The sequence below is a fragment of the Doryrhamphus excisus genome, chromosome 4 (assembly GCF_030265055.1).
Source record: "Doryrhamphus excisus isolate RoL2022-K1 chromosome 4, RoL_Dexc_1.0, whole genome shotgun sequence".
NCBI lineage: Eukaryota > Metazoa > Chordata > Actinopteri > Syngnathiformes > Syngnathidae > Doryrhamphus > Doryrhamphus excisus.
The window spans coordinates 23,789,164-23,816,230 of NC_080469.1; the positions used below are offsets into that span (position 1 = coordinate 23,789,164).

At 41.1% G+C, this 27,067-nt stretch overlaps 7 protein-coding genes across 12 annotated transcripts in view; 5 read left to right on the plus strand and 2 right to left on the minus strand.

Moving 5' to 3' along the window:
* The window catches only part of LOC131128093 (gastrula zinc finger protein XlCGF57.1-like), a 34,452-nt gene extending 10,485 nt beyond the window's left edge, over positions 1-23,967 (minus strand). The window contains exons 1-2 of one of the 2 annotated variants that reach the window (XM_058070659.1): positions 23,665-23,967; positions 20,015-22,628 (exon numbers count right to left, since the gene is read on the minus strand). In XM_058070659.1, the coding sequence (XP_057926642.1) occupies positions 20,788-22,628; positions 23,665-23,761 (1,938 nt within the window). In that variant the 5' untranslated portion in view covers positions 23,762-23,967 and the 3' untranslated portion in view covers positions 20,015-20,787. Of the gene's footprint in view, positions 1-20,014; positions 22,629-23,664 lie in introns of those variants that run through there. The other variant, XM_058070658.1, reaches the window with a different exon arrangement.
* The window catches only part of LOC131128097 (gastrula zinc finger protein XlCGF57.1-like), a 34,352-nt gene extending 7,559 nt beyond the window's left edge, over positions 1-26,793 (plus strand). For 2 of the 4 annotated variants that reach the window (XM_058070664.1, XM_058070668.1), the window contains exon 3: positions 25,371-26,793. In XM_058070664.1, coding sequence (XP_057926647.1) covers positions 25,371-26,677 — 1,307 coding nt within the window. In that variant the 3' untranslated portion in view covers positions 26,678-26,793. Of the gene's footprint in view, positions 1-24,311; positions 24,625-24,944 lie in introns of those variants that run through there. The other 2 variants (XM_058070665.1, XM_058070663.1) reach the window with 2 other exon arrangements.
* Positions 179-3,890, plus strand: LOC131128106 (zinc finger protein OZF-like). Its single transcript, XM_058070683.1, has 2 exons — positions 179-502; positions 1,535-3,890. Exons 1-2 carry the CDS (start codon positions 412-414, stop codon positions 2,974-2,976), a joined length of 1,533 nt encoding a protein of 510 aa, XP_057926666.1. The 5' UTR covers positions 179-411; the 3' UTR covers positions 2,977-3,890.
* On the minus strand, positions 1,052-19,111 carry LOC131128091 (zinc finger protein ZFP2-like). 2 transcript variants are annotated; one of them, XM_058070655.1, is made up of 3 exons: positions 18,774-19,111; positions 17,622-17,849; positions 1,052-3,303 (listed from the first exon to the last, which is right to left on the minus strand). In XM_058070655.1, exons 1-3 carry the CDS (start codon positions 18,859-18,861, stop codon positions 3,200-3,202), a joined length of 420 nt encoding a protein of 139 aa, XP_057926638.1. In that variant the 5' UTR covers positions 18,862-19,111; the 3' UTR covers positions 1,052-3,199. The 2 variants fall into 2 exon arrangements, with proteins under 2 accessions (XP_057926638.1, XP_057926637.1); XM_058070654.1 differs by lacking the exon at positions 1,052-3,303 and having other exon boundaries at positions 12,464-17,849; positions 18,774-19,110.
* On the plus strand, positions 4,159-6,764 carry LOC131128111 (zinc finger protein OZF-like). The gene is made up of 3 exons (XM_058070688.1): positions 4,159-4,247; positions 4,626-4,806; positions 5,204-6,764. The coding sequence occupies exons 2-3, from the start codon at positions 4,710-4,712 to the stop codon at positions 6,592-6,594; spliced, it is 1,488 nt and encodes a 495-aa protein (XP_057926671.1). The 5' UTR covers positions 4,159-4,247; positions 4,626-4,709; the 3' UTR covers positions 6,595-6,764.
* Positions 7,676-10,304, plus strand: LOC131128121 (zinc finger and SCAN domain-containing protein 12-like). Its single transcript, XM_058070704.1, has 2 exons — positions 7,676-8,012; positions 8,587-10,304. The coding sequence occupies exons 1-2, from the start codon at positions 7,895-7,897 to the stop codon at positions 9,792-9,794; spliced, it is 1,326 nt and encodes a 441-aa protein (XP_057926687.1). The 5' UTR covers positions 7,676-7,894; the 3' UTR covers positions 9,795-10,304.
* LOC131128110 (zinc finger protein OZF-like) lies at positions 11,209-14,263 on the plus strand. Its single transcript, XM_058070686.1, has 2 exons — positions 11,209-11,522; positions 12,276-14,263. Exons 1-2 carry the CDS (start codon positions 11,426-11,428, stop codon positions 13,682-13,684), a joined length of 1,506 nt encoding a protein of 501 aa, XP_057926669.1. The 5' UTR covers positions 11,209-11,425; the 3' UTR covers positions 13,685-14,263.
* Positions 26,794-27,067: the final 274 nt, after the last annotated feature.

Sequence of the window (27,067 nt, forward strand, 5' to 3'; positions counted from 1 at the left end):
ATGGACAGAGTTATAAAACATTTTTACATTCACAGTTAGACAGTGGTTCATATAGCATAACTTCGGTTGTTTATTTCTTTTTTCCGTTTTTTAATGTAACGTTATACAATTATCGCCAATTTTAATATGCTCCAGTAGGTGGCGGTATCCGCCTTGACAATCATGGCTGCAACCCGCCATTAATCCAAAGGAAGAAGAATCAAAGGCGGAAGAGTAAAGCGGACATAGGGACTATGGCTACCGACTAAAGCTTCTAAAATACAACAAAGCAGCTATTCGGAGTCACATCAAATATAGAAATGATGACATCAGAGGTTCGTTTTTTGTAAAGACCACAAAACGGAAGTCTAATGTTAAGCATTGGAGTTTTATTTGAAGCGAAGATAGAAGACGAACCACTGCTATGCTAAGATGGCGGCGTCCAGTCAAAGAGAAGGAGGAAGAGAATCGGTGCCACCAACTCCCGGAAAATCATCAACGGAGAAAAAGCCTAGAGAACACGGTAAGTTTCTAACAACGTCTTTTTTTTAGGGGGGGGGGGGGGGGTTGTATCCAAAACCCCTAAAAGAGTTATCCCACCATGCTGAGCAAGTTTAAAGAGGTCGCCGTCATTGTTAGCTTGAAGGAGGCATAAAGTGTGAAAGACAAACAGCCGCTTATGTCGGGTAAAAGGGTAAAATTGTAAAAGAAAGTTACCAAAGCAAATTCAAATGTGTTTTTTTTGTTGTTTTGGTCGGTTAAAAATATTGTTTAAAGAAAAGCAGCCTTTCTATATTGCAAAGGGAAAACATGTCACGTGTCATTTTTACAAAAAAACAAAAACAAATGTGGGCTCTTATCCACCCCCAGACAAGGTACAACAGTACATTGTTTACCTTTTAGTAAGATCTCTGCATGAGAAGTCCAGCGTGTACTGAGACTCTTTTTCCGAAGTCCGCTGGGATAGGCTCCAGCCTACCCCCGCTACCCTGGTAAGGATAAGCGGTAAAGAAAATGGATGAATACTCATTTTGAGCACCATAATTACTATTATTATAATTATGCCCACAAACTGATATTTATATGTTATTATGTCACTGGGTCCGGATACGGACCGAGGTCCACCATTTGGCGATGGTTAAGTACATTCATTCATTCATTCATTTTTACCGCTTTTTCCTCACAAGGGTCGCGGCAGGTGCTGGAGCCTATCCCAGCTGTCTTGGGGCGAGAGGCAGGATACACCCTGGACTGGTGGCCAGCCAATCACAGGGCACATATAGACAAACAACCATTCACACTCACATTCATACCTATGGACAATTTGGAGTCGCTAATTAACCTAGCATGTTTTTGGAATGTGGGAGGAAACCGGAGTACCCGGAGAAAACCCACACATGCACAGGGAGAACATGCAAACTCCACACAGAGATAGCCGAGGGTGGAATTGAACCCCGGTCTCCTAGCTGTGAAGTCTGCACGCTAACCACTAGACCGCCGTGCCGCCTGGTTAAATACAAACCACATGAATTCTCTCATTGGTTGTGTCTTTCAGACATCCAGCAGCTGATTGGTCATCAAAAAGAACATCCCTCTCAGCCACAAGTATGGACCTCCACTTTGAAGCAGGAAGATCCAATGCCGACCCAATTTAAAGAGGAAGAAGAAGAACTTTGGATCTCTCAGAGTGGAGAGATTCTTCTCGGGTCGAAGGAGGCTGATCTCAGCAAGTTGCCACTGAGTGATGTCTCTGTGAAGACTGAAGACCAAGATGAAAAACCACCCGAGTCCTCGCAGCTTCATCACAGTCCAAGTGAGGAGAACGGAGGGGCGGAGCCTCCGAGCAGCAGCTCACTACAACACATAAAAACAGAAGCTGATGGAGGATCCCAAGCAGACAACCTCTTAGCTCCGCTATCAGATAGCGACGACGTAACATCACACTCTCCTGAGGATGAAGAATGTGACGACACCCAAGAACCTTTGAGCAGCGATACAGACTGCGAAGGTGATATGAGGACTCAAACCGCCGACAAACATTTTAAATGCTCTAAAAAGAAAACGGGTAAAAAATGTGTTTCCTGCTCAGTTTGTGCTAAAAGTTTTCTTTTTAAAAGCCATTTGACTCGACACATGCCGAAACACACAAGAGAAAGACCTTTTGCTTGCTCGCTTTGCGATAAAACCTATTCTTACCGACGCGGCTTGACTTATCACATGCTGACGCACACAGAAGAAAAACCCTTTGGTTGTTCTGTTTGCGGACGCAGATTCTTTCAAAAGTCACTTCTGGTAACACACATGAGGAAGCACACCGGGGAAAAACCTTTTAGTTGCTCAGTATGCGCTAAGACGTTTTCTTATAAACCTAATTTGACTCATCACATGCTGAAACACGCGGGAGTAAAACGATTTGGTTGTTCGGTTTGCGGTCAAAGATTCCACAGTAAGTCAAGCATGGTGTCACACATGACGACACATACGAGAGAAAAACGCTTTAGTTGCTCCGTTTGTGGGAAGATCTATTCCTATAAACGTAGTTTGACTTATCACATGGCCACGCACACAGCAGAAAAACCTTTTGGTTGTTCTGTTTGTGGTCACAGATTCTCTCATAAGTCCGTTTTGGTATCGCACATGAGAATGCACACAGGAGAAAAACCTTTCGGGTGTTCTGTTTGTGGTCAAAGATTCCCTAGAAAGTCACGTATAGTATCTCACATGACAACACACACAGGACAAAAACCCTTCAGTTGCGCTATTTGTGGTAAGAACTATTCTTATAAACATCTTTTGAATGCTCACATGGTGAAGCACAAAGACGAAAAACCTTTTGGTTGTTCTGTTTGTGGTGAAAGATTCTTGCAAAAATCACACATGGTATCACATAGGAGAACACACTCGAGGGAATACGATTGTCAAGAAGGGTCCGCGTCAGCCTCAGATAGTCAGCCAAAACATTATTGGAACCAAAAAGGCTTTGAATGGTCTTTCTGACGTTCATCCATGCCCACTCCAAAACATATAGAACGTTTTCTCTGGAATGAAAACATGCATTCAACCTGACCTCCTTTAGTGCCTTGTTGGAGTCTTTCTCCAGAGAGATCCAGGATCCTGAGCATTATGGGACAAAAAGGGTCAAACAGACAAGGAGCATTAAACATGGGACATCGAAAGGTGGGAATAAATGATGGCTTCCCTCATGATCTGGGGTGGTTTTTCATTCAGTGGAACACTGGTGCTTCAGAGGGTGCAGGGTCGTCAAACGGCAGCCGGTTGGGTGCACATGTTGCAGCGGGCATCCCTCATGACGAGGGTCCTGGTCTGTGTGGTAGAGGCTGGGTTTGTCAACAGGACAACGCTGCAAGTTCCCTTCTTCACCACTTGGAGCAATCATCCCAATAGCCTCCTGGAAACACTCGCATAAGTAATTTTATTTAATTTTAATTTTTTAGAGCAATGGTCTTAACCTTTTGATCAGCTGATAAACAGCCGATTTCTATCAAATTGTTTTCAATACATTACTTTTTCAAAGTGCTTTTCTTACCATCTGTCAGTCTATCCAACAGAAATGACATCATAGGCGTAAATTGGGCAAAGGATGTAAAACCAGATACTGTATGTTGTGTACAGTGGCGGCTCCTAACTTCAATGGCGAGACCCCCCTATCGGCGTCCACCACGTGTAGTGTATGTTGCTCAAATGGCTGAATTGCGATGGACTGAACAATATAGTACAGCGCTTAGCAACATGGGTCTGTCTATTGTTAGGAATTGAATATTTTCTACTCTGTTTTATATATACAGTCTCTCCAGTGCTGGCATTGCATTTCCTTTGTATTTACTCCTGTTTGAATTAAATTGTAAACTGTCCTTGAGGCTCCTAGACTCATTTGACAGCTGGTAGAATAAAAGAACCCCTGAGATCATTAGCTAATTGCTTATTTTTAGCCTTATGCATTATTTTAGCTGTTTAAAGATGAACTATATCAGCAAGTTGAAGTATTTGTGATTTTACAAATAAGAAGTACATGTGTTGGAAGATAACATTCAATGTTATGTTATTTTCAGATATATTTTTTCATTTCTAAAGAAACCCCGGCTTCTAAAGAGATTACAAATCGGTCAGATTCTGTTTCCCACCCCCAGTCAGAAGGTGGCGGTAATGCAAACCTAAAAGCTTCTTGCCCGCCGCCAATAAACAACAGAAGAAGAAAACCAGGAACTGACTAGTCTGACGTCAGGAGTGCAGATAACCTCACGAAAGTAGTAAGTGGAAATAGTTCAGTCCAAATATTTTAATAATAATAATAATAATAATAATATGTTTCGATAATAAGACTAAATAAATAAAAAAATAAATGTAGTCATTCAAGGAGGCTTTTCGTTATGAAGCTAGTGGCTATTAGCATCCTTATTGTTGCATTCAAGGGCAGTGGCCTGTGTGGTTTTAATCAAATATGATGTGTATATTTAAATACTACTTTAACTGGTAATGTATACGCTGAATTAAAATGTAAAAGTTATAAACTTAATGTGTTTTTTTTTTGACGACGCTAAGGTTAGCTACCGGTTGGGTTTAAAGCGGTATTAACCTCATATGAAACTGTTTATCCACGGATTGTGTGTTTTTGCTATGTGTTTTAGCTTCACAGTAGCTCCCCACTGAGGAATAAAAGTGACTGTGTAGCATCGGAGGGAAGATAGAAGACGAACCACTGCTATGCTAAGATGGCGACGTCCAGTCAAAGAGAAGGAAAAAGAGAATCAGCGCCACCAACTCCCAGAAAATCATCAACGGAGAAAAAGCCCCAAACTGCAGATAACGGTGAGCAGAGGCGGGGTACACCCTGGACTGGTGGCCAGCCAATCACAGGGCACATATAGACAAACAACCATTCACACTCACATTCATACCTATGGACAATTTGGAGTGGCCAATTAACCTAGCATGTTTTTGGAATGTGGGAGGAAACCGGAGTACCCGGAGAAAAACCCACGCATGCACGGGGAGAACATGCAAACTCCACACAGAGATGGCCGAGGGTGGAATCGAACCCGGGTCTCTTAGCTGTGAGGCCTGCACGCTAACCACTATGTTTCTGATTGGTCACTTTCCTTACTGTCTGTACGTTGACAAAAAAGAGAAATACAACGAGTGTTCGAAGTTCCAGGAGAAACATCTCAAGGATCACACCTGAGCTAAGTTTGTTTGTGTCCTGCAGATGTCCACCAGCTGATTGGTCACAACAAAGAAGAATGTTCCAATGATCCACAGGGTCGGCGCTCCACTTGGAAGCAGCGAGATCCAAAGCCTACCCAGGTTAAAGAGGAAGATGAGGAACTCTGCATCACTCAGGAGAAAGAACATCTTCCTGGGCTGGAGGAGGCTGATCTCACCAAGTTTCCACTGACTGGTGTCTCTGTGAAGACTGAAGACCATGAAGACAAACCACCTGAGTCCTTACGTTGGTTGTGTCCTTCAGACGTCGAGCAGATGATTGGTCATCAAGAAGAATGTCCCACTCAATGGTGGAGCTCCACTTTGAAGCAGGAGCATCCACAGTCCCTCCACGTTAAAGAGGAAGAGAATGAACTCTGGATCACTCAGAAGGGAGAGTTCCTTCTCCAACCGGAGGAGGCTGATCTCACCAAGTTGCCACTCACTGTTGTCTCTGTGAAGACCGAAGACCATGAAGACAAACCACCTGAGTCCTCCTCACAACACATGACAACAGAAGATGATGGAGACCACTGTGGAGGATCCCAAGCAGACAACCTCTTAGCTCCACTATCAGATAGTGACGACACAACATCACACTCTGCTGAGGATGAAGACTGGCACGACACCCAAGAACCTTTGAGCAGCGATACAGACTGTGAAGGTGATATGAGGACTCAAACTGGCGACAAACACTCTGAATGCTCCAAGAAGAAGACGAGTAAAACGTGTTTTATCTGTTCTTTTTGTGGTAAAAGATGTTCTCGTAAAGGACATTTGACTTGTCACTTGCTGAAACACACAGGGGAGAAACCATTTAGCTGTACTATTTGCGCTAAAGGCTTTGCTTACAAAACTAGTCTGACTCATCACATGCTGAAACACACGGGAGAAAAACCTTTCACTTGCTCAATCTGCGCTAAAAACTTCACTTACAAAGCCAGTTTGACTCATCACATGCTGAAACACACGGAAAAACCCTTTTGTTGCTCCGTTTGTGCTAAAAACTTCACTTATAAAGTTAAATTGAATCAACACATGCTGAAACACACGGGAGAAAAACCCTACAGTTGCTCGGTTTGCGGCAAAAAGTTTTCTTATAAGGGTAGTTTGACTCATCACATGCTGAAACACACCGGAGAAAAACCTTTAGTTTATTCTGTCGTTGGTGAAAGACCCCCGATAAAGACAGATAGGGTCTCTCACAAGATGACACAGACAGAAGAAAAACTCTTCAGTTGCTCAATGTGTGGGAAGAAGTATTCTTATAAATACCTTTTGGACGTTCACATGATAATGCACTCAAAGGAAAGTGCTTGTCACGAAGGGGCGGGGTCAGCCTCAGATCAGCCGAAACATTACTGGAACCAAAAAGGCTTTGAATGGTCTTTCTGATATTCATCTTTAAACCATAAATAAGCAATGCAATCAATATTAAATATGTATTCTAATCTGATCATGTGGGATGTGAGTTGAAATGTGGCATTTAAGAGGTTGTTATTAACAGAATAAATATGGCGCCGAGGTTATAAAGCCTGTTCTGTTGCATCCATTCATCCATTTTCTTTGCCGCTTATCGTCAGTAGAGTCTGCTCTGTTGCTAGGAAACAAAATGGAAAAGTAAGATGTAGTCTTATTGGAACAACACAACATGTTTACCAAGGAAACAGCAGTCATTTTACAAGAATAGAGTCAAAATATTAGGAGAAAAAATTTTGAAAAGGCATCATTTTATGAGAATAATATGTAAACAATAAACAATATGTCCTATCAGAAAATAAGTTGAAATCCATAGGGAAAAAAAAACTTTAAAAAATATGTAATATGAGAAATAAAACAAAGATCCAAGTAACTTTGGGAAAGTTGTTTTATGAAAATAATATGGTAAAGTTGTCATTTATCATCAGATATGTCATAAATATGCAGTATATATCATAATTACTTGAATATTATTTGATCTTGCTTCAAGTTAGAAAGGAATTCATCACATAATTCAGTTCACGGTTCCAAATGTTCCAAAAATCTATTGCAGCACATTTATTTACTTCCTGTATTCCATATGTAATTTTTTAATACATAAAGAAGTAATTACGAATGTTCCATCGATTTAAACTTTCTTTTTGTACATTATTTCTGCTAATCACATGACCATTTTATGTTTGTATTTCTTTATTAAATTATAAATGCATTCCCTGTTTTGTTTTCATAATATTACGACTTTAAAACATTTTTATATATGACCTTTATGCTCCTAAAATGACATAATTTTCTTCATAATATTACATTTTTCTCAATTTTCTCCTTTTCCTTTAAAGTTGTTTTGTTTTTTATTATTGTAGTTTTAGAATTTGTTGCGGGACAATTGAAAAAAAAACAGCTCCAAGCAACACTTTGGACACGTCTATTGTAGACAATATTCTAGAGTAGATGTTCCTATGATATACTCCCATACAGTAGGTGGCGGTATCCACCTTTACAGTCAAAGCTGCAACACATTATTCATCCAAGAAAAGACGAAGAAGAAGACTTTCGCTTTAGCTGACTGGAGCTCCTGACAGAAGTTTCACTATTACGATGAAACAATTACACAGATGATCAGCAAATATAGCAAAACTAACCTCAGAGATCGCATAGTCTTTTCTAAAGGAACGCTGAGTGTGTAACTTTGGAGTTTTATCCGAAGTGAAGATATAAGATGAACCGCTGCTATGCTAAGATGGCGACGTCCAGTCAAAGAGAAGGAGGAAGAGAACCATCGCCACCAACTCCAGGGCAACCATTAACGGAGAAAAAGCACCAAACCTCAGATAACGGTGAGCGAGATGAAATTCTAAAAGGTTTGACGAGAAGTGTTGTTCCTGCGTGTCTCATCAGAAGTTAGCCGACCTTGCCGATCAAGGTAAACAAAGAGCCGCCATGATTGTTAGCTTAACGAAGGCAGTAGGGGGAGATTGGACGGGCATCGGAGCCTTCATCCCGACTGTCAATGCTTACTGAGACGTTTCGTTGGTAATATGAATTTAAAAAACAGTCCATCATGGTGCACAGACTTTAAAAAAGCCCCTCTATAAGCTAACATGGCACAAAATGGCGTCAATTTTAAACAACATACAAACACAAGTACACTATACTTGACCACCATCTGGTGGTTGAAATGTGAATTACACCTCTCATGATAATAATGAAAAAAAGCCTCCAAAAATGTACACGATAATATTGATTATCAACAATAATTTGTAGCACAATTATCAACCAGCAAAATGTGTTATTGTGTTATGTTTTGTGATCCATCATTGTGTCAACACACGAGACACACACGCTTTACATAGAAGAACATAGAAGAACACGTCTGAGCTAAAGTGTCTTGGTGTTCTTTGTGTCCTGCAGACATCCAGAAGCTATTTGGTCATCATAAAGAACGTCCCAATGAGCCACATGGGTGGAGCTCCACATGGAAGCAGCCCCCCCATGTTAAAGAGCAAGACATGGAACTCAAAATCACACACGACGGAGAACGTCATTCAAGGCCAGAAGAAGCTGATCTCAGCACGTTTCCACTGACTGGTGTCTCTGTGAAGACTGAAGACCATGAAGACAAACCACCAGAGTCCTTACGTTGGTTGTGTCCTTCAGACGTCGAGCAGCTGACTGGTTTTCAAAAAGAATATCCCCCTCGGCCACAGTGTGGGACCTCCACTTTGAAGCAGGAAGTTCCACAGCCCCTCCAGGTTAAAGAGGAAGAGGAGGAACTTTGGATCACTCAGGAGGGAGAGTGTTTTATAGGGTTGAAGGAAACTGATGTCACCAAGTTGCCACTGACTGTAGTCTCTGTGAAGACCGAAGACCATGAAGACGAACCACTTGAGTCCTCAAGTGAGGAGAACATGACAACAGAAGCTGATGGAGACCACTGTGGAGGATCCCAAGCAGACAACCTCTTAGCTCCGCTATCGGATAGCGACGACACAACGTCACACTCCGCGGACGACACCCAAGAACCTTTGAGCAGCGACACAGACTGGGAAGGCGACATGAGGACTCAAACTGACGACAATCGCTCCAAGAAGAAGACGGGGACGAAGCATTTCACTTGCTCGGTTTGCGCTAAAACGTTTTCACGTCAGAGTAATCTGACGCAACACATGCTGATGCACACGGGGGAGAGACCTTTTGCTTGCTCACTCTGCGGCAAAAGCTACTCTTACCGAAAGAGCTTGACTTATCACATGCTCACGCACACGGCGGAGAAACCGTTGAGCTGTTCTCTTTGCGGTCACAGATTCACGCAGAAGTCGAGTATGATTTCACACATGAGAAGGCACACGATAGAGAAACCTTTCGGTTGTTCCGTTTGTGGTAAAAGATTCCCTACAAAGACGCGTCTGGTCGCTCACAAGAAAACACATCGGGGACAAACGCTCTTCAGTTGCTCCGTTTGTGGGAAGAACTACACTTACAAATACCTTTCCAAGTTTCACATGATAATGCACTCGAAGGAAGACGCTTGTCAAGAAGAAGAAGAAGAAGAGGAGTCGGCCTCAGATAATCAGCCGAAACATTACTGGAACCAAAAAGGCTTTGAATGGTCGTTCTGATATTCATCCTGTGGGATGTTAGTTGAAATGGGCCATCAAGAGGGTCAAAGTAGTACACGCCTGTGTTATGTGTACAACTACTGGCTTTCATGTGACGTGGAATATTGTGAAAATATCATTTTCACAAGAAAAAAGGTGTTTTTTTTTTCTACAGTAGAAGAAAAATATCGTACTCGAACAAGAAAAGGCCTCATTTACATGAGAATGACGTAATATGAGGACAAGTAATGTGATTTTAGAAGCATATTTCATTGTTCGGCCCTTTGTGTTGAGTTATGGACTCCTATAGAGCAGCTCCACACAATAACCAGCACACAAAGCTTTCTAGATCTTCCAGATTCTGCACCTATTCAGCTGCATTTCTTTGGATGTCATGCTCAGTCTGTATTAATGTATTCCAGGCACGCAAACTCCGCTGTGGTTGGTCACTCCCGAGTGCTTACGAGGACTTCCAGATAGCTGCCGAACCCAACTTTATAGGAGTTGATAATAAACGGTGATTCATCTTTTTTAAAATGTGTTGGATCCCGAATCTGATCCGAAAGTAGAGACTGAACAGTCTAAAGTTTCTCAACAAAAAAATGTTACTTCAAGACGTCTCATAATGGTAAGTAGCTTTAGCATTTTAGCATTTTCTACAGCATTGGTAATGTACACGTTTTATGCAGGACTACCCGTGTTTAAAAAAAAAAAAACTTGGGTTGACCCCAAGTGGTTTGTGGTGGGAAAGGCTATTAGCAACCCCGCTCCCTGTATGCACACTCTATAATGCTACACAGACAAGCGCTTTTGCTCCATGACTTACACAAAATAAGGACACTGATAAACTCTTACTTACTCAGAATGTCATGAGAATAATAATAAGTAGTAATAATAAGAATAATAAGAAGTCATAATATTGCACTAGGACAAATATCCAAAGATTATTTATGAAGAAATATGTAGAAAATGTAAAGAAAACAATCTGATATGACTAATACAGCTTTTCACCTATATCACAAAGCTGAGATGCATTTTTTTATAATAAATGTTAGGAACTTGCATATACTGTATTTTGCCTAAAAAAGCCTATAATTAGTATAAAAAAACATTTACTTTTTGCTCTTTTTGCCCAATACTTCAATTTTCTTCTAAAATTAATATTTGCCAAACCTAATTTATGCACATTATATTTGGATTTTAAACGTTTTAAACTTTTTCTCAACCTAGGCTTTAGGGAAATACAGACAAACAGGCTTAGAAGAAATTAATTAGTTTAGCATTAATGTTATTATATTTTATTTCAATTATTTTTAGTGTTTTTTATGATTGAATTTGAATCGAGTGTTTTTTTAGCGTCTCCACCCACACTCCTGACCAAAAGATGGCGGTAATGTACACCAGAAGGTGCTTTGCCAACCGCCAATAAAAACGAAGAAGAAGAAGCAGCAGCGGAAGCTGGCCAACATGTTTGTGTTTTTCCGGAGCTCCCGACACAAGTTTCAAATTCACAGTTAAACACTTGTATAGATTCACAGCAGATACAGCAAACAATACATTAAAGAATCACCTTTCGTAAAACACACCACACCAACCGGAAGTGAGAGTTTTATCCGAAGCGAAGATAGAAGACGAACCACTGCTATGCTAAGATGGCGACGTCCAGTCAAAGAGAAGGAGGAAGAGAATCATCGCCACCAACTCCCAGAAAATCATCAACGGAGAAAAAGCCCCAAAGTGCAGATAACGGTGAGTGGGATGAAATATTTTTGGAGGATTTTAGTTGATGCAAACGGACCATGCGAAATAAGTTAAACAAAGAGCCGCCATGATTGTTAGCTTGACTGAGGCAACACAGTTGAAGTCAGAGTAGAAGCAAATTTAAAGCATTTGCAGTTGTGTGTTATTTGTTGTTATATTACAAAGCTAAATCTATTTTGGGTGGTTGAATAAATAAGATAGAGTTTCAGACGAGGGAATAAGTAGATAAGTAGAACACCAGGACGAAAATGAAATATGTAACGTTAGCAATGTTAGCAAAAGTGAACGTGCGAGTACCAAGCCTGTTAGTATTCTTACATGGATAATATATTTACTGGATGTATAAATACCCTGAAGCGTCAATCAACAGCATTAAAACATTAATGTTATTATAAAAAGAAAGAAAATTCGAAAACACGTCAAAGTCAAAACACTGCCATCTCGTGGTCACAGCGAGACACAGCAGATTAAAATACATTTCATGAACCTATAACATCAAAAAACAAAGTATTTATTTTTTAAATGGATAAGTCTTAATATCAAAAAGTTGTGCATTATTGATAAATGAAAATACTAGACTAATAAACTGTATTTATTTGTTCATCTAGAACATTTCTATGCTTGAAAATACTTTATTTTGCCCCATAATACAAAACATTTGCATAAATATTCTTTTTTGGACTCATAATAGGCTTTAGTTTACCATAAAACAGAACTAATGAACTAATTAATGTCCTGCAGACATCCAGCAGATGATACAACGTGAAGAAGAAGATCCTCCTAAGCTGCAGGGGCAGAAATCCACTTTGAAGCAGGAGGATCCACAGCCCCCCCAAGTCAAAGAGGAAGAAGAGGAACTCTGCATCACTCTCAGGCCGGAGGAGGCTGATCTCACCAAGTTGCCACTGACTGTTGTTTCTGTGAAGACTGAAGACCATAAAGAGGAACCATCTGAGTCCTTCCATTGTTGGGGTCCGTTAGATGTCCAGATCGGTCATCCCCCTCAGTCTCAAGAGGGGAGCTCCATTTTGAAGCAGGAGAATCCACAGCCCCCTCATATTAAAGAGGAAGAGGAGGAACTTGTCTCTGTGAAGACTGAAGACCCTGAAGACGGACCATCTGAGTCCTTTCATCGGTTTTGTCCTTCAGATGTCCAGCAGCTGACTGGTCACCCACTTCACTCGCGGGGGGAGAGCTCCACTTTGAAGGGGGAGGATCCACACCCCTCCAACTTTAAAGAGGACCACAAGGAACTCTGGACCACCCAGGTGGGAGAGCATCATCCCGATGTCCAGAAGACCTGCTCCGTTTGCGCTAAAAGCTTTTCTAATAACTACGATTTGACTCAACACATGCCGACACACACTGGGGAAAAACCGATTGGTTGTCCGGTTTGTCGTAAACGATTCTCTCACAAGTCAAGCTTGGTCTCACACATGAGAACGCACACAGGAGAAAAACCTTTTAGCTGCCCCGTTTGTGGCGAAAGCTTCTCCCGCAGAAACAGTTTGACTTATCACAAGCTGAAACACACAGGAGAGAAACCTTTCAGTTGTTCTGTTTGTGGTCAAGGATTCCTTCTCAAGTCAATGATGCTGACACACATGAGAACACACACGGGAGAAACACCCTTCCGTTGCTCGGTGTGTGGCGAAAGTTTTTCTCACAGATACAGTTACAGTTGTCACATGTTGAAACACACGGGAGAAAAACCGTTTGCTTGTTCTGTTTGTGGTCAAGGATTCTATAAAAAGTATAGCTTTGTGTCACACATGAGAATGCACACAGGAGAAAAACCATTTAGCTGTTCAGTCTGTAATAAAAGATTCTCACAAAAGTTGGTTATGGCCGCACACCTGAGAACGCACACGGGAGAGAAACCTTTTTGTTGTTCCGTTTGTGGTAAAGCTTATGCTAATAAGTGTAACGTGGTGTCTCACATGAGAATGCACACAGGAGAAAAACCTTTTAGTTGTTCGGTTTGTGATAAAAGATTCTGTCAAAAGTCAGTTATGGTCGCACACCTGAGAACGCACACAGGAGAGAAACCTTTCTGTTGTTCTGTTTGCGGGAAAACATTCTCTCAAAAGTCAGCTATGGTACGACACATGAGAACGCACACCCAGGAGGAAAAACCTTTTCGTTGTTGAGTTTGTCATAACAGATTCTCGCGAGTCGATGATATGACTATATTTTTGGGATCAGACTGCTTTATTATATTTAATTGTACATATACATTATGGATGATAACTTGCTGTAACCTTTGTAAAATCTACTTCCTCTGACTCCTCTAGATATAGAAATTAAATAACAGTGTCATGTGATAAGGAGGTAAGTGAATTAGTTTCTCATTTCTGTGGCCCTGATGTAGTGACGCCTCGGTTAGTAGTACGAGTATTAGTATTAGTACTAGTGTAGCGGTTCTATTGCATGTAACACATGCTTATATAAGTACAAGGATGGATATGTGCATTGTAAATGTAACACCAATATTTACCATACTGACAATTTGATATGTTTATGTATTATATAAATCGCTAATAAAAAAAAAAGGACCCTCAGAGAGTCGGTTCTTCTGCAGAATAACTTTTGTCTGTGGAATAAAAACTATTGGATACTTTTTTTTTTATTTACCTCATTTCTGTCTTGACTCTTGAAATCGAGTGAAAATATGTTTTCCTCCCAATCAGTGTGGAAGTGGTAATGTTTTTTGGGGGGGTTTCTTTGTTTGTCTTGCCCACTCTCTGTTTTAAACCCTTTCTTAAGTTTAGTAATACAGTAAATAAATTGAAAGGCTAACTAGTTAACTCAAGGTGCTTGAAGCTGAAGCAATGTAGTGTGAAGAAAGAGTAATCAGAGTGTATTTCACATCTGCAGGGCTCAAATAATGGTAAAGATTGTATTTTAGAAAGTCACTTATTATTTGTCTGGCACTAATTACCCACCATAAGCAAGCAATGACTTTTTAGAATATTTTCATATTAAATAATATTATATTATATTTGCATATTATATATTATATATATATTCTTACACTCATCTATGTTCTATGTGATACCAATTGGTATTGTGGTGAAGTGTTCAGGTAATATAACTTACTATTGCATTCAGATAACATCACCTGGCCGCCGTCGCTCCTTTGTGACATCACAAACGAACAGTTCTGCAACGCCCTCTGAAAGCGAGCGTTTTGAGCCACCCCAAACTTCTTTCAGTTTCACTTCCTAATGTGCAAACCTCATTATCTGAAACTTTGGCATGAGAATATAACATTCTAACTCCATTTGCAGGTCAGAAAAGTGGAAAATAATATAATATGTCCACTTTAAAATGAGTTTTTCCACACTAAAATAAATCACTGAATTATCCAGTGATTTTTTATATACAAAAGGGAATACATATTTATATGAACATCTTACAACAAGCAGGACAATAAATCATATCAATGACCCTTTAAGTACTCAATGACTTTTCTGAAGGTATGGTGCTGGACTGCTTGGGCCACCATTGACTTTGGACCAACAGTTTCTGAGAGCACGTCAGTTGAGAGTTTCAAATGTTCAGCTTCCTTTTGTTACCTGACCTCTTTAGTCCAATGGTACTCTGTAACTAGTACAAAAGTCAATTTAATTTGAGGCCTGTTTTAGAGTAATACGAATATTTGGGAAATTAATTGATCAATCATTTTTGGTAAAAAATAACGCATATTTTTTTTTAAAGAAAAATGCGTCCTGTATAAACTATATTCAGAGTCCAGGGTCATGATAGCACAAAGTAGTTTCAGTAATGATACAAGATGGCATCATAACCTTCCACTGTCAATTTATACTCTTTATACAGATTTCAAAACCAAAAATGTTAGAAATTATTATTTATTATTATAATTATCACCAATCGACATCAGCTGACATCAGCAAAAAAAGCACAATTTCAATATCGGCCGTTACTTGCCCTGATGCAGCATTTAGAATAAGCGTGTCTACCGTGTGGGACTTCCTGTCTTTGTGAGAGTGATAGAAGTTGTGCCTTTCTGAACGAGGAAACCGGGAGATTGCTCCATCCCTTTTATTTAACAGAACAAAATTCATAAACAGGGTGCCCGAAAGACACAAATTACCAACCTTGATACCCAAAGATCAAATAGAACAATTTTAGCATAGCTCATTAACTGCCTTTATAATATTTTTTTTTAAATTGTAAAGTGATCCTGAACATCTCGTATATTTAACAACAGGTCATATGGTAGAGACATTTGCAAAGTAATAGTCTCTCTGTATTATTGTACAGATAAAAGTGACACTCACATGTCATATTTCTATATATGATACCAATTGCATTGATGATCTATTGTTAGAAAGACCATTCAAAGTCTGCTTGGTTGCAAAAAGGTTTCTGAAGCGGACCCCAACCGTGCTTGACAACCTTTTGAGTGCTTTATCAATGCTTGTCTCCCAGAGAAACCTTTACCGCAAACTGCGCAACTCAAGGGCTTTTTAGCTTTGTGTTTCTGCATGTGGTAAGTCAGACGCTTCTTCTGAGAAAAGCTTTCACCGCAAACCGAGCAACCAAAGGGTCTCTCTCCGGTGTGTACTCTCATGTGTGCCACCATATTTTCACGTCTCGAGAAGCTTGTACCGCAGACAGAGCAACTGAAAGGTCTTTCTCCTGTGTGCTTCCGCATGTGCACTAACATACGTGACTTTTTAGCGAATCCTTTGCCACAAACGGAGCAACTAATATGTTTATTTTGTTTGTGCTTCACCATGTGATACGTCAGACTACATTTGTTAGAATACGATTCACCACAAACCGAGCAACTGTACGGTGTTTCCCCTGAGTGCGTTTTCATATGCGATGTCATTTGTGACTTCTCCAGGAAGCTTTGCCCACAAACAGAACAACCAAAAGGTTTTTCATCTTTGTGGGTTGTCATGTGATAATTAAAGCTATTCCTGAAATGATAGCTCTTACCGCATATTGAGCAACAATAAGGTTTTTCTTCTGTGTGCTGTCTCATATGAGACACCATTTGTGACTTTTTAAGGAAGCCTTGACCACAAACGGAACAATTATAAGGTTTTTCTTCTTTGTGCTTTAGCATGTGATAAGTCAAACTGCTTCTGATAACATAGCTTGCGCTACAAACTGAGCAACGAAAGGGTTTTTCTCCCGTGTGCTTTCTCATATGTGATACCATTTGTGACTTTTGAAGGAAGCCTTGACCACAAACGGAACAACTAAATGGTTTTTCTCCTGTGTGTGTCAGCACGTGTTGAGTCAAATAATATCTAGTAGAAAAGCTTTCAGTGCAAACTGAGCAACTAAATGGTTTTTCTCCTGTGTGTGTTATCATGTGTTGAGTCAAATAATATCTAGTAGAAAAGCTTTCAGTGCAAACTGAGCAACTAAATGGTTTTTCTCCTGTGTGTTTTGCCATGTGTAACGCCACATATGACTTTTGAGAGAATCGTTTGTTACAAACTGCACAACTGAACGGTTTTTCTCCTTTGTGTGTACTTTCTGTGTGCTGAGTCAAAGTGGACCTTTGAGGAAACGTCTCAGCGGGAATCGAGCTTATATAACATTTTTGACCTGTCTTTCTTTTTAAACGTTTAGAGTGTTTGTTGTCAGTGGGAGTCCTCGCATCTTGGGTGTTGTCCGTTTCTGCATCTTCAGGAGAGTGTGATGTTACGTCATCGCTATCTGATAGCGGAGCTAAGAGGTTGTCTGCTTGGGATCCTCCACAGTGGTCTTCATCAGCTTCTGTTGTCATGTGTTGTGGCTCCGCCCCTCTGTTCTCCTCACTTGGACTGTGATGAAGCTGTGAGGACTCAGGTGGTTTGTCTTCATGGTCTTCGGTCTTCACAGAGACTACAGTCAGTGGCAACTTAGTGAGATCAGCCTCCTCCGGTCGGAGAAGGAACTCTCCCTTCTGAGTGATCCAGAGTTCATCCTCTTCCTCTTTAATGTGGGGGGACTGTGGATCTTCCTGCTTCAAAGTGGAGCTCCACCATTGAGTGGGACATTCTTCTTGATGACCAATCATCTCCTCGATGTCTGAAGGACACAACCAATGTGAAGACTCACCTGGTTTGTCTTCAAGGTCTTCGGTCTTCACAGAGACACCAGTCAGTGGCAACTTAGTGACATCAGCCTCCTCCGGCTCAAGAAGACACTCCCGTTCCTGAATGATCCAGAGTTCCTCTTCTTCTTCTCTAACATGCGGGGGCTGTGTTTTTTCCTGCTTGAAAGCGGAGCTCCAAACGCGCTGCTGAGTGGGAAGTTCGTATTGATGACCGATTGGCTGCTGGACGTCTACAAGACACAACATAAACACACGTTGATGTGATCCTTGAGATGTTTCTCCCGGAACTCCTTACATTCTTTGGTTCAATGGCTATCGGGAACAAAGCATCCCATCAATCACAATCAACACCGACATGTTGACGTTAGCAGGATCTCTCTTGATGTTAGCAATGTTAGCAGCAGTTTCTTCTCCCAGGTCCAACATTTCCTGGAACGTTTGCTTTTCAACCATATTGAAAGGTTGCATTTCTTTTGGAGTGAGCGTGCACCATTTTTGGCCCGTTTTGTCCATTTTAAATTTTGCGTACCAAACGTCTGAGTAACCGTTGACTGTCGGGACAAAGGCGCCACTCCTCCTCCATCGGTAGTTGGGAATTTGGAAATACCCGGTGGGCCGGATTAAGATATATTGGTGAGCCTGATGTGGCCCATGGGCCGTACTTTGCTCACCCCTGGTTTAAAATACTGTAAGATATACAAAACACTTAAGCACATACTGTACATGGGCCATAGTCAATTCTACTGTTACGTATTAGATATTTGTACGGGCAAGTTTAAAATGAATGGTTGTGATTGAAAATGTGGAGGCATGACCGGAAACGAGTCCTAATTCACGTAGTTTTACGAGCTGTCGCAAAAATTCGTCGTCTTTTTAAAAAATTATTAACCCATAATTTTCTCTACATCTCCCACAGGGGCTGCAGAACAAAGAACACAAATAACAAATGGTGTAAATTCGGTTTGGTAACTTTGTTTTTCTATATATGCTATGACAAGGCATTCCGCCTTCATCAAGCTAACAATCATGGCGGCTCCTTGTTTTCTTGCCAAGCAAAGATGCTTATTTCCACTACGCTACATTCAACAATCTTTTTGGGGGCTTAAATATGGCATTGAAAAGGAAAGGAAAGTTGTAAAGTTCAGCTTTCTCACCATTATCTGCAGTTTGGGGCTTTTTGGATTTGCTGGGAGTTAGCAGCGCTGATTCACTTCCGCATTCTCGTTTAGTGAACGTCGCCATCTTAGCATAGCTTAGCTTCCTGGTTCCTCTTCGCGCTTTCTCTTCAGATATCACTCCAAGCTCAGCTTCCGGTTCATGGACTTTAGAAAATAAGAGTCTGTGAGGTTATTACTAGATTTGTAACGAATCTATATAACTGTTCAATCGTAAACTTAAAGCTTCTGGTCGGAGCTACAGAATGCCACTGCAGTTGCTCTGCACGACTTTTTTTGTCATTATTTCTTCTTTTGGATTCATTACTGTAAGGCGCATACCGCCCCCTACTGTGTCGGAGTATTTAATATGGACCGTAGTATTATATAGCTGTTTATAACTGCTCCCCGTTTGTCTTTAACCTTCTCCTGCTGTTCATAAAATCCCTTCAATATTGTATTCCCTTTTTGTTGTTCTTTTTTTAATCTTCAAGATGAAAAACTTTTAATGCACATCCTCATCATCAAATGTATTTATTTATTCATGTAACACACAACAATGACTAACTTGATGCTGTCACCTTTATCTGCACTATATTAACTGCTGTGGCATTCAAGAGCATTATGTAAGTATCAGTGTTGCCCAAGAATGTAGTAAGTCTTTTTTAATTTCTTTTCACGTATCCCTTACGGCAATCTGCATTTTTTTTTTGAAAGTCATATGATCAACCCACATTATCTTCCATATACTACTAGGACTACCACAATGGTAACGTGTGATGTATGTTTTATTACTTATCATACCGGCTGTGTTGGGTAATGACTGTAAATATAATTATGGGGGCTATTTCATGTCTGGAGGGCTCTAATAATAGTGAAACAGGTTTAAAACAGTTTTTTTAAATTTTATAAATTATTTATTAGTATTGACTCATACTTTGCAGAAAGTCTTTAATATTTGATGAACAAAAAAAAGGTGATTTTCTCTTCAAATATGTTGTTGAATTTCCATTCGATTGCACTCATCAACCTCACGCAGTCATTTCAAGTGAGAAATCTCCTATGGATTAGTAATCCATTGGATTAATATAAAATATATACAATTTTAAAATGTATTTTGTATGCTGTTTGGCAAGACAGTAAATGGTGATTTTACATGTACTACCACTGTTGGAAAGACCATGACAGGTGTTTCAGCTGCGACGTTGGGACTTCTATGTAAAAGGAACAGGTTTCTCCTGTTGCTGCTCAGCTTTTTATTGACATCTACGTGTACAGTAATGTCATATTTGCGCGGTACAATGGATTCTTACAGACGTTAATGATCATCAAACAAATTAAAATATGAATCACTTAAATAGGACCTGTCTGACATTCATGAAATAGTGGTGAACCAGCGACGACTCACCCAAGAGGTCACAAAAGACCCCACAACAACATCCAAAGAACCGCATGCCTCGCTTGCCTGTTAAAGTCAGTGTTCATGACTCCACCATAAAACAGAAACTAGGCAAAAAAAGGCCTGCATGGCAGGAGTTCCAAGATCAAAACCACTGCTAACAAAAATAACATAAAAGGTTGTCTCAGTTCTGTCAAAAAATATCTTTATGATCCACAATATTTTTTAGGAAAATACACTGTGGTTTGATGAGACAAAAGTTTAACCTTGTGGAAGGTGTGTGTCCCATTACACTTCGCATAAAAATAACGCCACATTTCAGAAAAAAGAACATCATACCAACAGTAAAATATGGTGGTGGTAGTGTAATGGACTGGAGCTGTTTTGGTGCTGAATCTGGATAATTGCCGTGATAAATGGAACACTGAATTCTGCTGTCTGCCAAAACATCCTGAAGGAGAATCCGGCCATCTGCTTGTGACCTCAAGGTTCTAATCATTCGTAATAATCTACCATGCGATATGAATTTCATTCTGACATCATTCATTTTCTATTAGATTTCACTGTACACATAACCTACGATCAGATGATACCGATTGCATTAATGCCGTGTTGTCAGAAAGTCCATTCAAAGCCTTCTTGGTTCCAATAATGTTTCGGCTTACTATCTGAGGCTGCCCCCAACCGTTCTCGACAAGCTTTAGTGTGATGTATACTCGCTTGCCTCCCACTGAAACTTTTACCACAAATCGAGCAGCTAAAGGGTTTTTCCCCTTTGTGTTTCTGCATGTGATACGTCAAACGGTGTCTCTGAGAAAAGCCTTCGCCACAAACCGAGCAAGTAAAAGGTTCTCCCGTGTGTGTTCTCATGTGGTCTTCCATACTTGACGTGGAATAGAATTTTTTATCGCAAACTGAGCAACTAAAAGGTTTTTCTCCGGTGTGTTTCTGCATGTGATAAGTCAAATACTGTTTGGTACAAAAGTTCTTACCGCAAACTGAGCAAGCGAACGGTGTTTCTCCTGTGTGCTTTCTCATGTGCGTTACCAGTCGTGAGTTCAGAGGGAATTTTTGACCACACACGGAGCAACCGAAAGGTGTTTCTCCAGTGTGTTTCCTCATGTGATAAGTCAAACTGGATTTATAAGGAAAGTGTTGACCACAAACTGAGCAACTAAAGGGTTTTTCTCCTGTGTGTTTTCTCATGTGCGCTACCAGTCGGGACTTTTGAGGGAATCGTTGACCACATACAGAACAACCAAAAGGTGTTTCCCCTGTGTGTTTCATCATGTGAAAAGTCAAATATTGTTTGGAGCAAAAGTTTTTACCACAAATTGAGCAACCAAACGGGTGTTCTCCTGTGTGCTTCATCATATGTGATACCATTTGTGACTTGAGAGGGAACCTCTGACCACAAACGGAACAACTGAAAGGATTCTCCGAGTGCTTCAGCATGTGATAACCCAAACTGTTTTTGTGGGAATACCTTTTACCGCAAACTGAACAACTGAAGGGTTTCTCTCCTGTGTGCATTCTCATGTGCGATAACATATAAGACTTTTGAGTAAATCTTTGACCACAAACGTAACAGGCAAAAGGTTTCTCTCCTGTGTGCGTCCGCATGTGTCGAGTCAAATCAGACTTATCGGTAAAGCTTTTATGACAAACTGAGCAAGCAAAAGGTTTTTCTCCTGTGTGCGTCCGCATGTGTTGTGTCAAATAGCACTTAAAACTAAATCTTTTACCACAAACTGAGCAGGTAAAACGTTTTTTACCCGTCTTCTTTTTAGAGCATTCGGAGTGTTTGCTGTCAGTCTTAGTCGTCGTATCGCCTTCCCAGTCGGTATCACTGCTCAAAGATTCTTGTGTATCTTCATCGTCTTCATCCTCAGGAGAGTGTGATGTTGTGTCGTCGCTATCTGATAGCGGAGCTAAGAGGTTGTCTGCTTGGGATCCTCCACAGTGGTCTCCATCAGCTTCTGTTGTCATGTGTTGTGGTGAGTTCTCCTCACTTGGACTGTGATGAAGCTGTGAGGACTCGAGTGGTTTGTCTTCATGGTCTTCGGTCTTCACAGAGACAGTCGGCGGCAACTTGGTGAGATCAGCCTCTCCCTTCTGAGTTGTCCCGAGTTCCTCCTCTTCCTTTTTAATGTGGGAGGGCTGTGGGTCCTCCTGCTTCAATGTGGAGCTCCCCTGCTGCAGCTGACACGACCAATTTAAGGACTTCGGTGGTTTGTCTTCATGGTCTTCAGTCTTCACAGAGACACCAGTCAGTGGTAACTTGTTGAGACCAGCTTCCTCCGGCCCGAGAAGATGTGCTCCCTCCTCGGTGATACATTGTTCCTCCTCTTCCTCTTTAATGTGGGGGGGCTGTGGATTTTCCTGCTTCAAAGTGGAGCTCAACTCCTGTGGCTGAGGAGGAAGTTCTTCTTGGTGACCAATCAGCTGCTGGACATCTGAAGGACACAAACACAGATAAGCTCTTATGTTCTTCTATGCAATGCATGAGTGTTTTATGCATGGCCCAATCCGATGTTGATATCGTGATAATATCAGGAAAAAAAAACAATATCTAAAATCTTCTATATTGGCACTGCAATTAATTCACCTACTCATGAAGCGGCATCACTCAAAAAAAGCTTTGAAATGCTTACTTGTCGCTAAGCCTGTCACGATAACAGATAAATCCACTTATCGAACGATAAAAAAAACAACAACCAGGTGGATCATTATGACGTTCTGGATAAAGTGATACAAAAAAACATACACACATACAGGCATCTTCAGTGTCTAACTAATGTCTCACACAGGTACACTAATGCAAATATGAATGACACCTCTCATGACTAAAATTAATGAAAAAATGTCTACAAATGTTGCAATAATATTGAATATAGACAATATTTTGTAGCACAATTATCGAGCAGCAGGCCTACTTGATATTGAGTGTGAGCTCACGTCCAGCAACAACTAGCATAAGCTAGCTAGGTTAGCTTACCCTAGCGTGTGTGCCACTAAAGTTGTCCGAGTCGTTCTTTAGTGCTTGTTAATGTAAGGTATGTTAATGTAAGGATTGCAGCTGACTTCCTGGAAGTTGTGTGTGAAACGAGGATGACAACCGAGGCTGCATGAGGCCCTCGGGTAGCCATCTTACTTAGCAATAACAGCAAAACACATTTTCAACACTTCATAACACAAGCCTTCAAACCAAGAGTCTAATAGCGGTCATGAAAAACGGCTTAAATTAATAAAGCTATTACACCATGTTTACAAAAACACACAGTATGTGGTGAGAAAATAAGTATAAACAAGGATTTAGATCATCCTTAAAGGGGTACACGTAATGCCGCTCCCTTGGATAAGCTAACAAACATGGCGGCTCTTTGTTTAACTCGATCAGCATGGATGGATCATTTCAACCAAAGTAAATTAACTTCGCGGGGTTTAAAATAGCCTCCAAAAAGACGCCGTGGGAAACCTCAACTCGCTCACCGTTATCTGCAGTTTGGGGCTTTTTCTCCGTGGGTGATTTTCTGGGATTTGGTGACGCTGATTCTCTTCCTCCTTCTCCTTGACTGGACGTCGCCATCTTAGCATAGCAGTGGTTCGTCTTCTGTCACGTCTTCAATGTTCGGCTAAGATAGCTTTCCAATGCTACATACAGAAAAGACTGGGGTTGCTATTGCTGTATTTGTAGTGAAACTACATAACTGTTTAATCTAAGTTTTAAAAGTAGGCCTGGACCTCCGGAAAGCCGCAGCTGCTCAGGCCGCCTTCCACTGGGCGGTCCTTATCGAGGACTATAAAATCGTAAGGACGTCATTCAAACACCAACAGCGTGTAGTACTCCAGGGACGTAAAGGATAGCAACCAAGAGATTGTAAAATATATTTACTAATGAAAACCCGAGCAGAACTTTGTCCTTCTTTATTTTTTTTTGTTCCCAATGCTGAACAAAAACATACAAAACAATTTAGTGTGGGACTCGTATAAACAAACAACCATTCACACTCACATTCATAATGATCTGGAATCTAAACAGATTTTTTAGATTCTGATTAGGGAACAGGTCGATGACGTTGCACATGCGTAGTACAAGCCGACCGGATGTAGACACATTCTGCACATGCGCACAAGGGACACAGGCACCGATCCGACCGCAGAGTGAAAAGCGGTCTGAGCTGCCGTGGCTTTCCATGGCTCCAGACAGTTTAAAATTAGTTTAAAATAGCAACATTAGAGATTCAGCTTTTGTAACGCCAACCAAACGGAAGTTGAGTTAGTAGCATTGGAGTGCTTATCTGCAGTCAAGATTGAAGACGTGACAGAAGACGAACCACTGCTATGCTAAGATGGCGGCTACATCCAGTCAAAGAGAAGGAGGAAGAGAATCAGCGCCACCAACTCCCAGAAATTCATCAACGGAGAAAAAGAAGCAAACTGCAGATAACGGTGAGTGGGATGAAGTTTCCAACAATGCCTCACTTAAACCCGGAAATAAGAGCTGACGTTAGCCGACCATGCTAAGCAAGGTAAACAAAGAGCCGCCATGATGGTTAGCTTGACTAAAGCAGCGGAGTTCAAGTCAGAGTAGAAAGGAGAGCGAACGTTACCAAAGCAAAATGTTACCATTCGGTGGATAATCCGGCAACCTAAGTCACAACACCATGAAGTAGTTTTTTTGTAAAACCAAATCCAAATAAACTTAGTGGCTCAGCGTTAGTGATATGTCGTTAGCATGTCGGATGCTAATGAAGCTTTGTGTCTTTCAGACGTCCAACAGCTGTTTGCTTGTCAAGAACGTCCCCCTAGGCCGCAGGGGAGGAGCTCAACTTTGAAGCAGCCCCCCCTCATTAAAAAGGAAGAGGAGGAACTCCAGATCACTCAGGAAGGAGCATGTCTTCTCGGACCGGAGGAGGCTGATCTCACCAGGTTGCCACTGACTGGTGTCTCAGTGAAGACTGAAGACCTTGAATACAAACCACCGGAGTCCTCACATTTGTTGTGTCCTTCAGACACCCAGAAGGTCATTAAAGACATTAAAGAGGAAGAACTCTGGAACACTCAGGAGAGAGAATATCTTCTAGGGCCAGAGGAGGCTGATCCCACTTGGTTGCCACTGACTGCTGTCTGTGTGAAGACCGAAAACCATGAAGACGAACCACCTGACGACCACAGTCCAAGTGAGGAGAACAGAGGCAGCAGCAGCTCACCACAACACATGACAACAGAAGCCGATGGAGACCACTGTGGAGGATCCCAAGCAGACAACCTCTTAGCTCCGCTATCAGATAGCGATGACGTAACATCACACTCTCCTGAGGATGAAGACTGGGAGGACATCCCAGAACCTTTGAGCAGCGATGCAGATTGTAAAAATGACACGAGGACTCACAGTGAAAACAAACACAACGAATGCTCTAAAAAGAAGAAGTTTAAAAAACATTTCACTTGTTCAATTTGTGATAAAAGATTTACTTTTATGTCCTATTTGACACAACACATGCGGACACACACAGGAGAGAAACCTTTTGCCTGTTATGTTTGTGGTCAAAGATTTACTCAAAAGTCTTATATGTTATCGCACATGAGAAAGCACACAGGAGAGAAACCCTTCAGTTGTTCAGTTTGCGGTAAAAGGTATTCTCACAAAAAAAGTTTAGTGTATCACATGCGGAAACACTCCGAGAATCCTTTCGGTTGTTCCGTTTGTGGTCAAAGGTTCCCTCTCAAGTCACAAATGGTATCACATATGATGAAGCACACAGGAGAACACCCCTTTGGTTGCTCAATTTGTGGTAAAAACCTTTGCTCCAAACAATATTTGACTTTTCACATGATGAAACACACAGGGGAAACACCTTTTGGTTGCTCCGTGTGTGGGCAACGCTTCCTACAAAGGTCGACACTGGCAGCACACAGGAGAAAGCATACGGGAGAAAAACCCTTTCATTGCTCAGTTTGCGGTAAAAATCTTCATTACAAATCCAGTTTGACTTATCACATGAGGAAACACACTGGAGAAACACCTTTTGGTTGCTCCGTTTGTGGTCAAAGGTTCCATCTGAACTCACTACTGGTAACACACATGAGAAAGCACACAGGAGAAACACCATTCGCTTGCTCAGTTTGTGGTAAGAACTTTTGTACCAAACAGTATTTGACTGTTCACATGCTGAAACACACCGGAGAAAAACCTTTTAGTTGCTCAGTTTGTGATAAAAAATTCTATTCCACTTCAAGTATGGAAGACCACATGAGAACACACACGGGAGAGCCTTTTACTTGCTCAGTTTGTGGTGAAGGCTTTTCTCAGCGACACCGTTTGACTTATCACATGCAGAAACACAAAGGGGAAAAACCCTTTAGCTGCTCAGTTTGTGGTAAAAGTTTCTCTGGGAGGCAAGCTAGTCAATATCACTCTAAAACTTGCCAAGTAGGAGTGGGGTCAGATAGTAAGCCGAAACATTATTGGAACCAAGAAGGCTTTGAATGGTCTTTCTGACAGTATCAGTATCAAACATTATCTCATTAATGTGGCATTAGTGTGCAACAGCACACAACACAGGAGGAGAAACCATTTTTGGAAAGCTGTTTGAAAATGTCATCATAAATAAAGATGTCAGAATGGTCCATGGCTTGGTAGATGATTGCATATGGCTAGAATTGATTGTATGCATATTGTAAGATGATTGCAGGCCGCAGATCAGCTGGGGAGGAACACAAGGCGGACGGCACCCAAGAACCTTTGAGCAACGCTCTAGCCTGGGAAGGTGATGTGAGGACTAACATCGAAAGCAAATTAGCTAAAATGCTAACATGCTAAGAGCTAGCTTGGTAGCATCTAGCAAGGAGGCACTAGATCCCAAAAGTGTTCAGGCAGTCCCATAGCGTC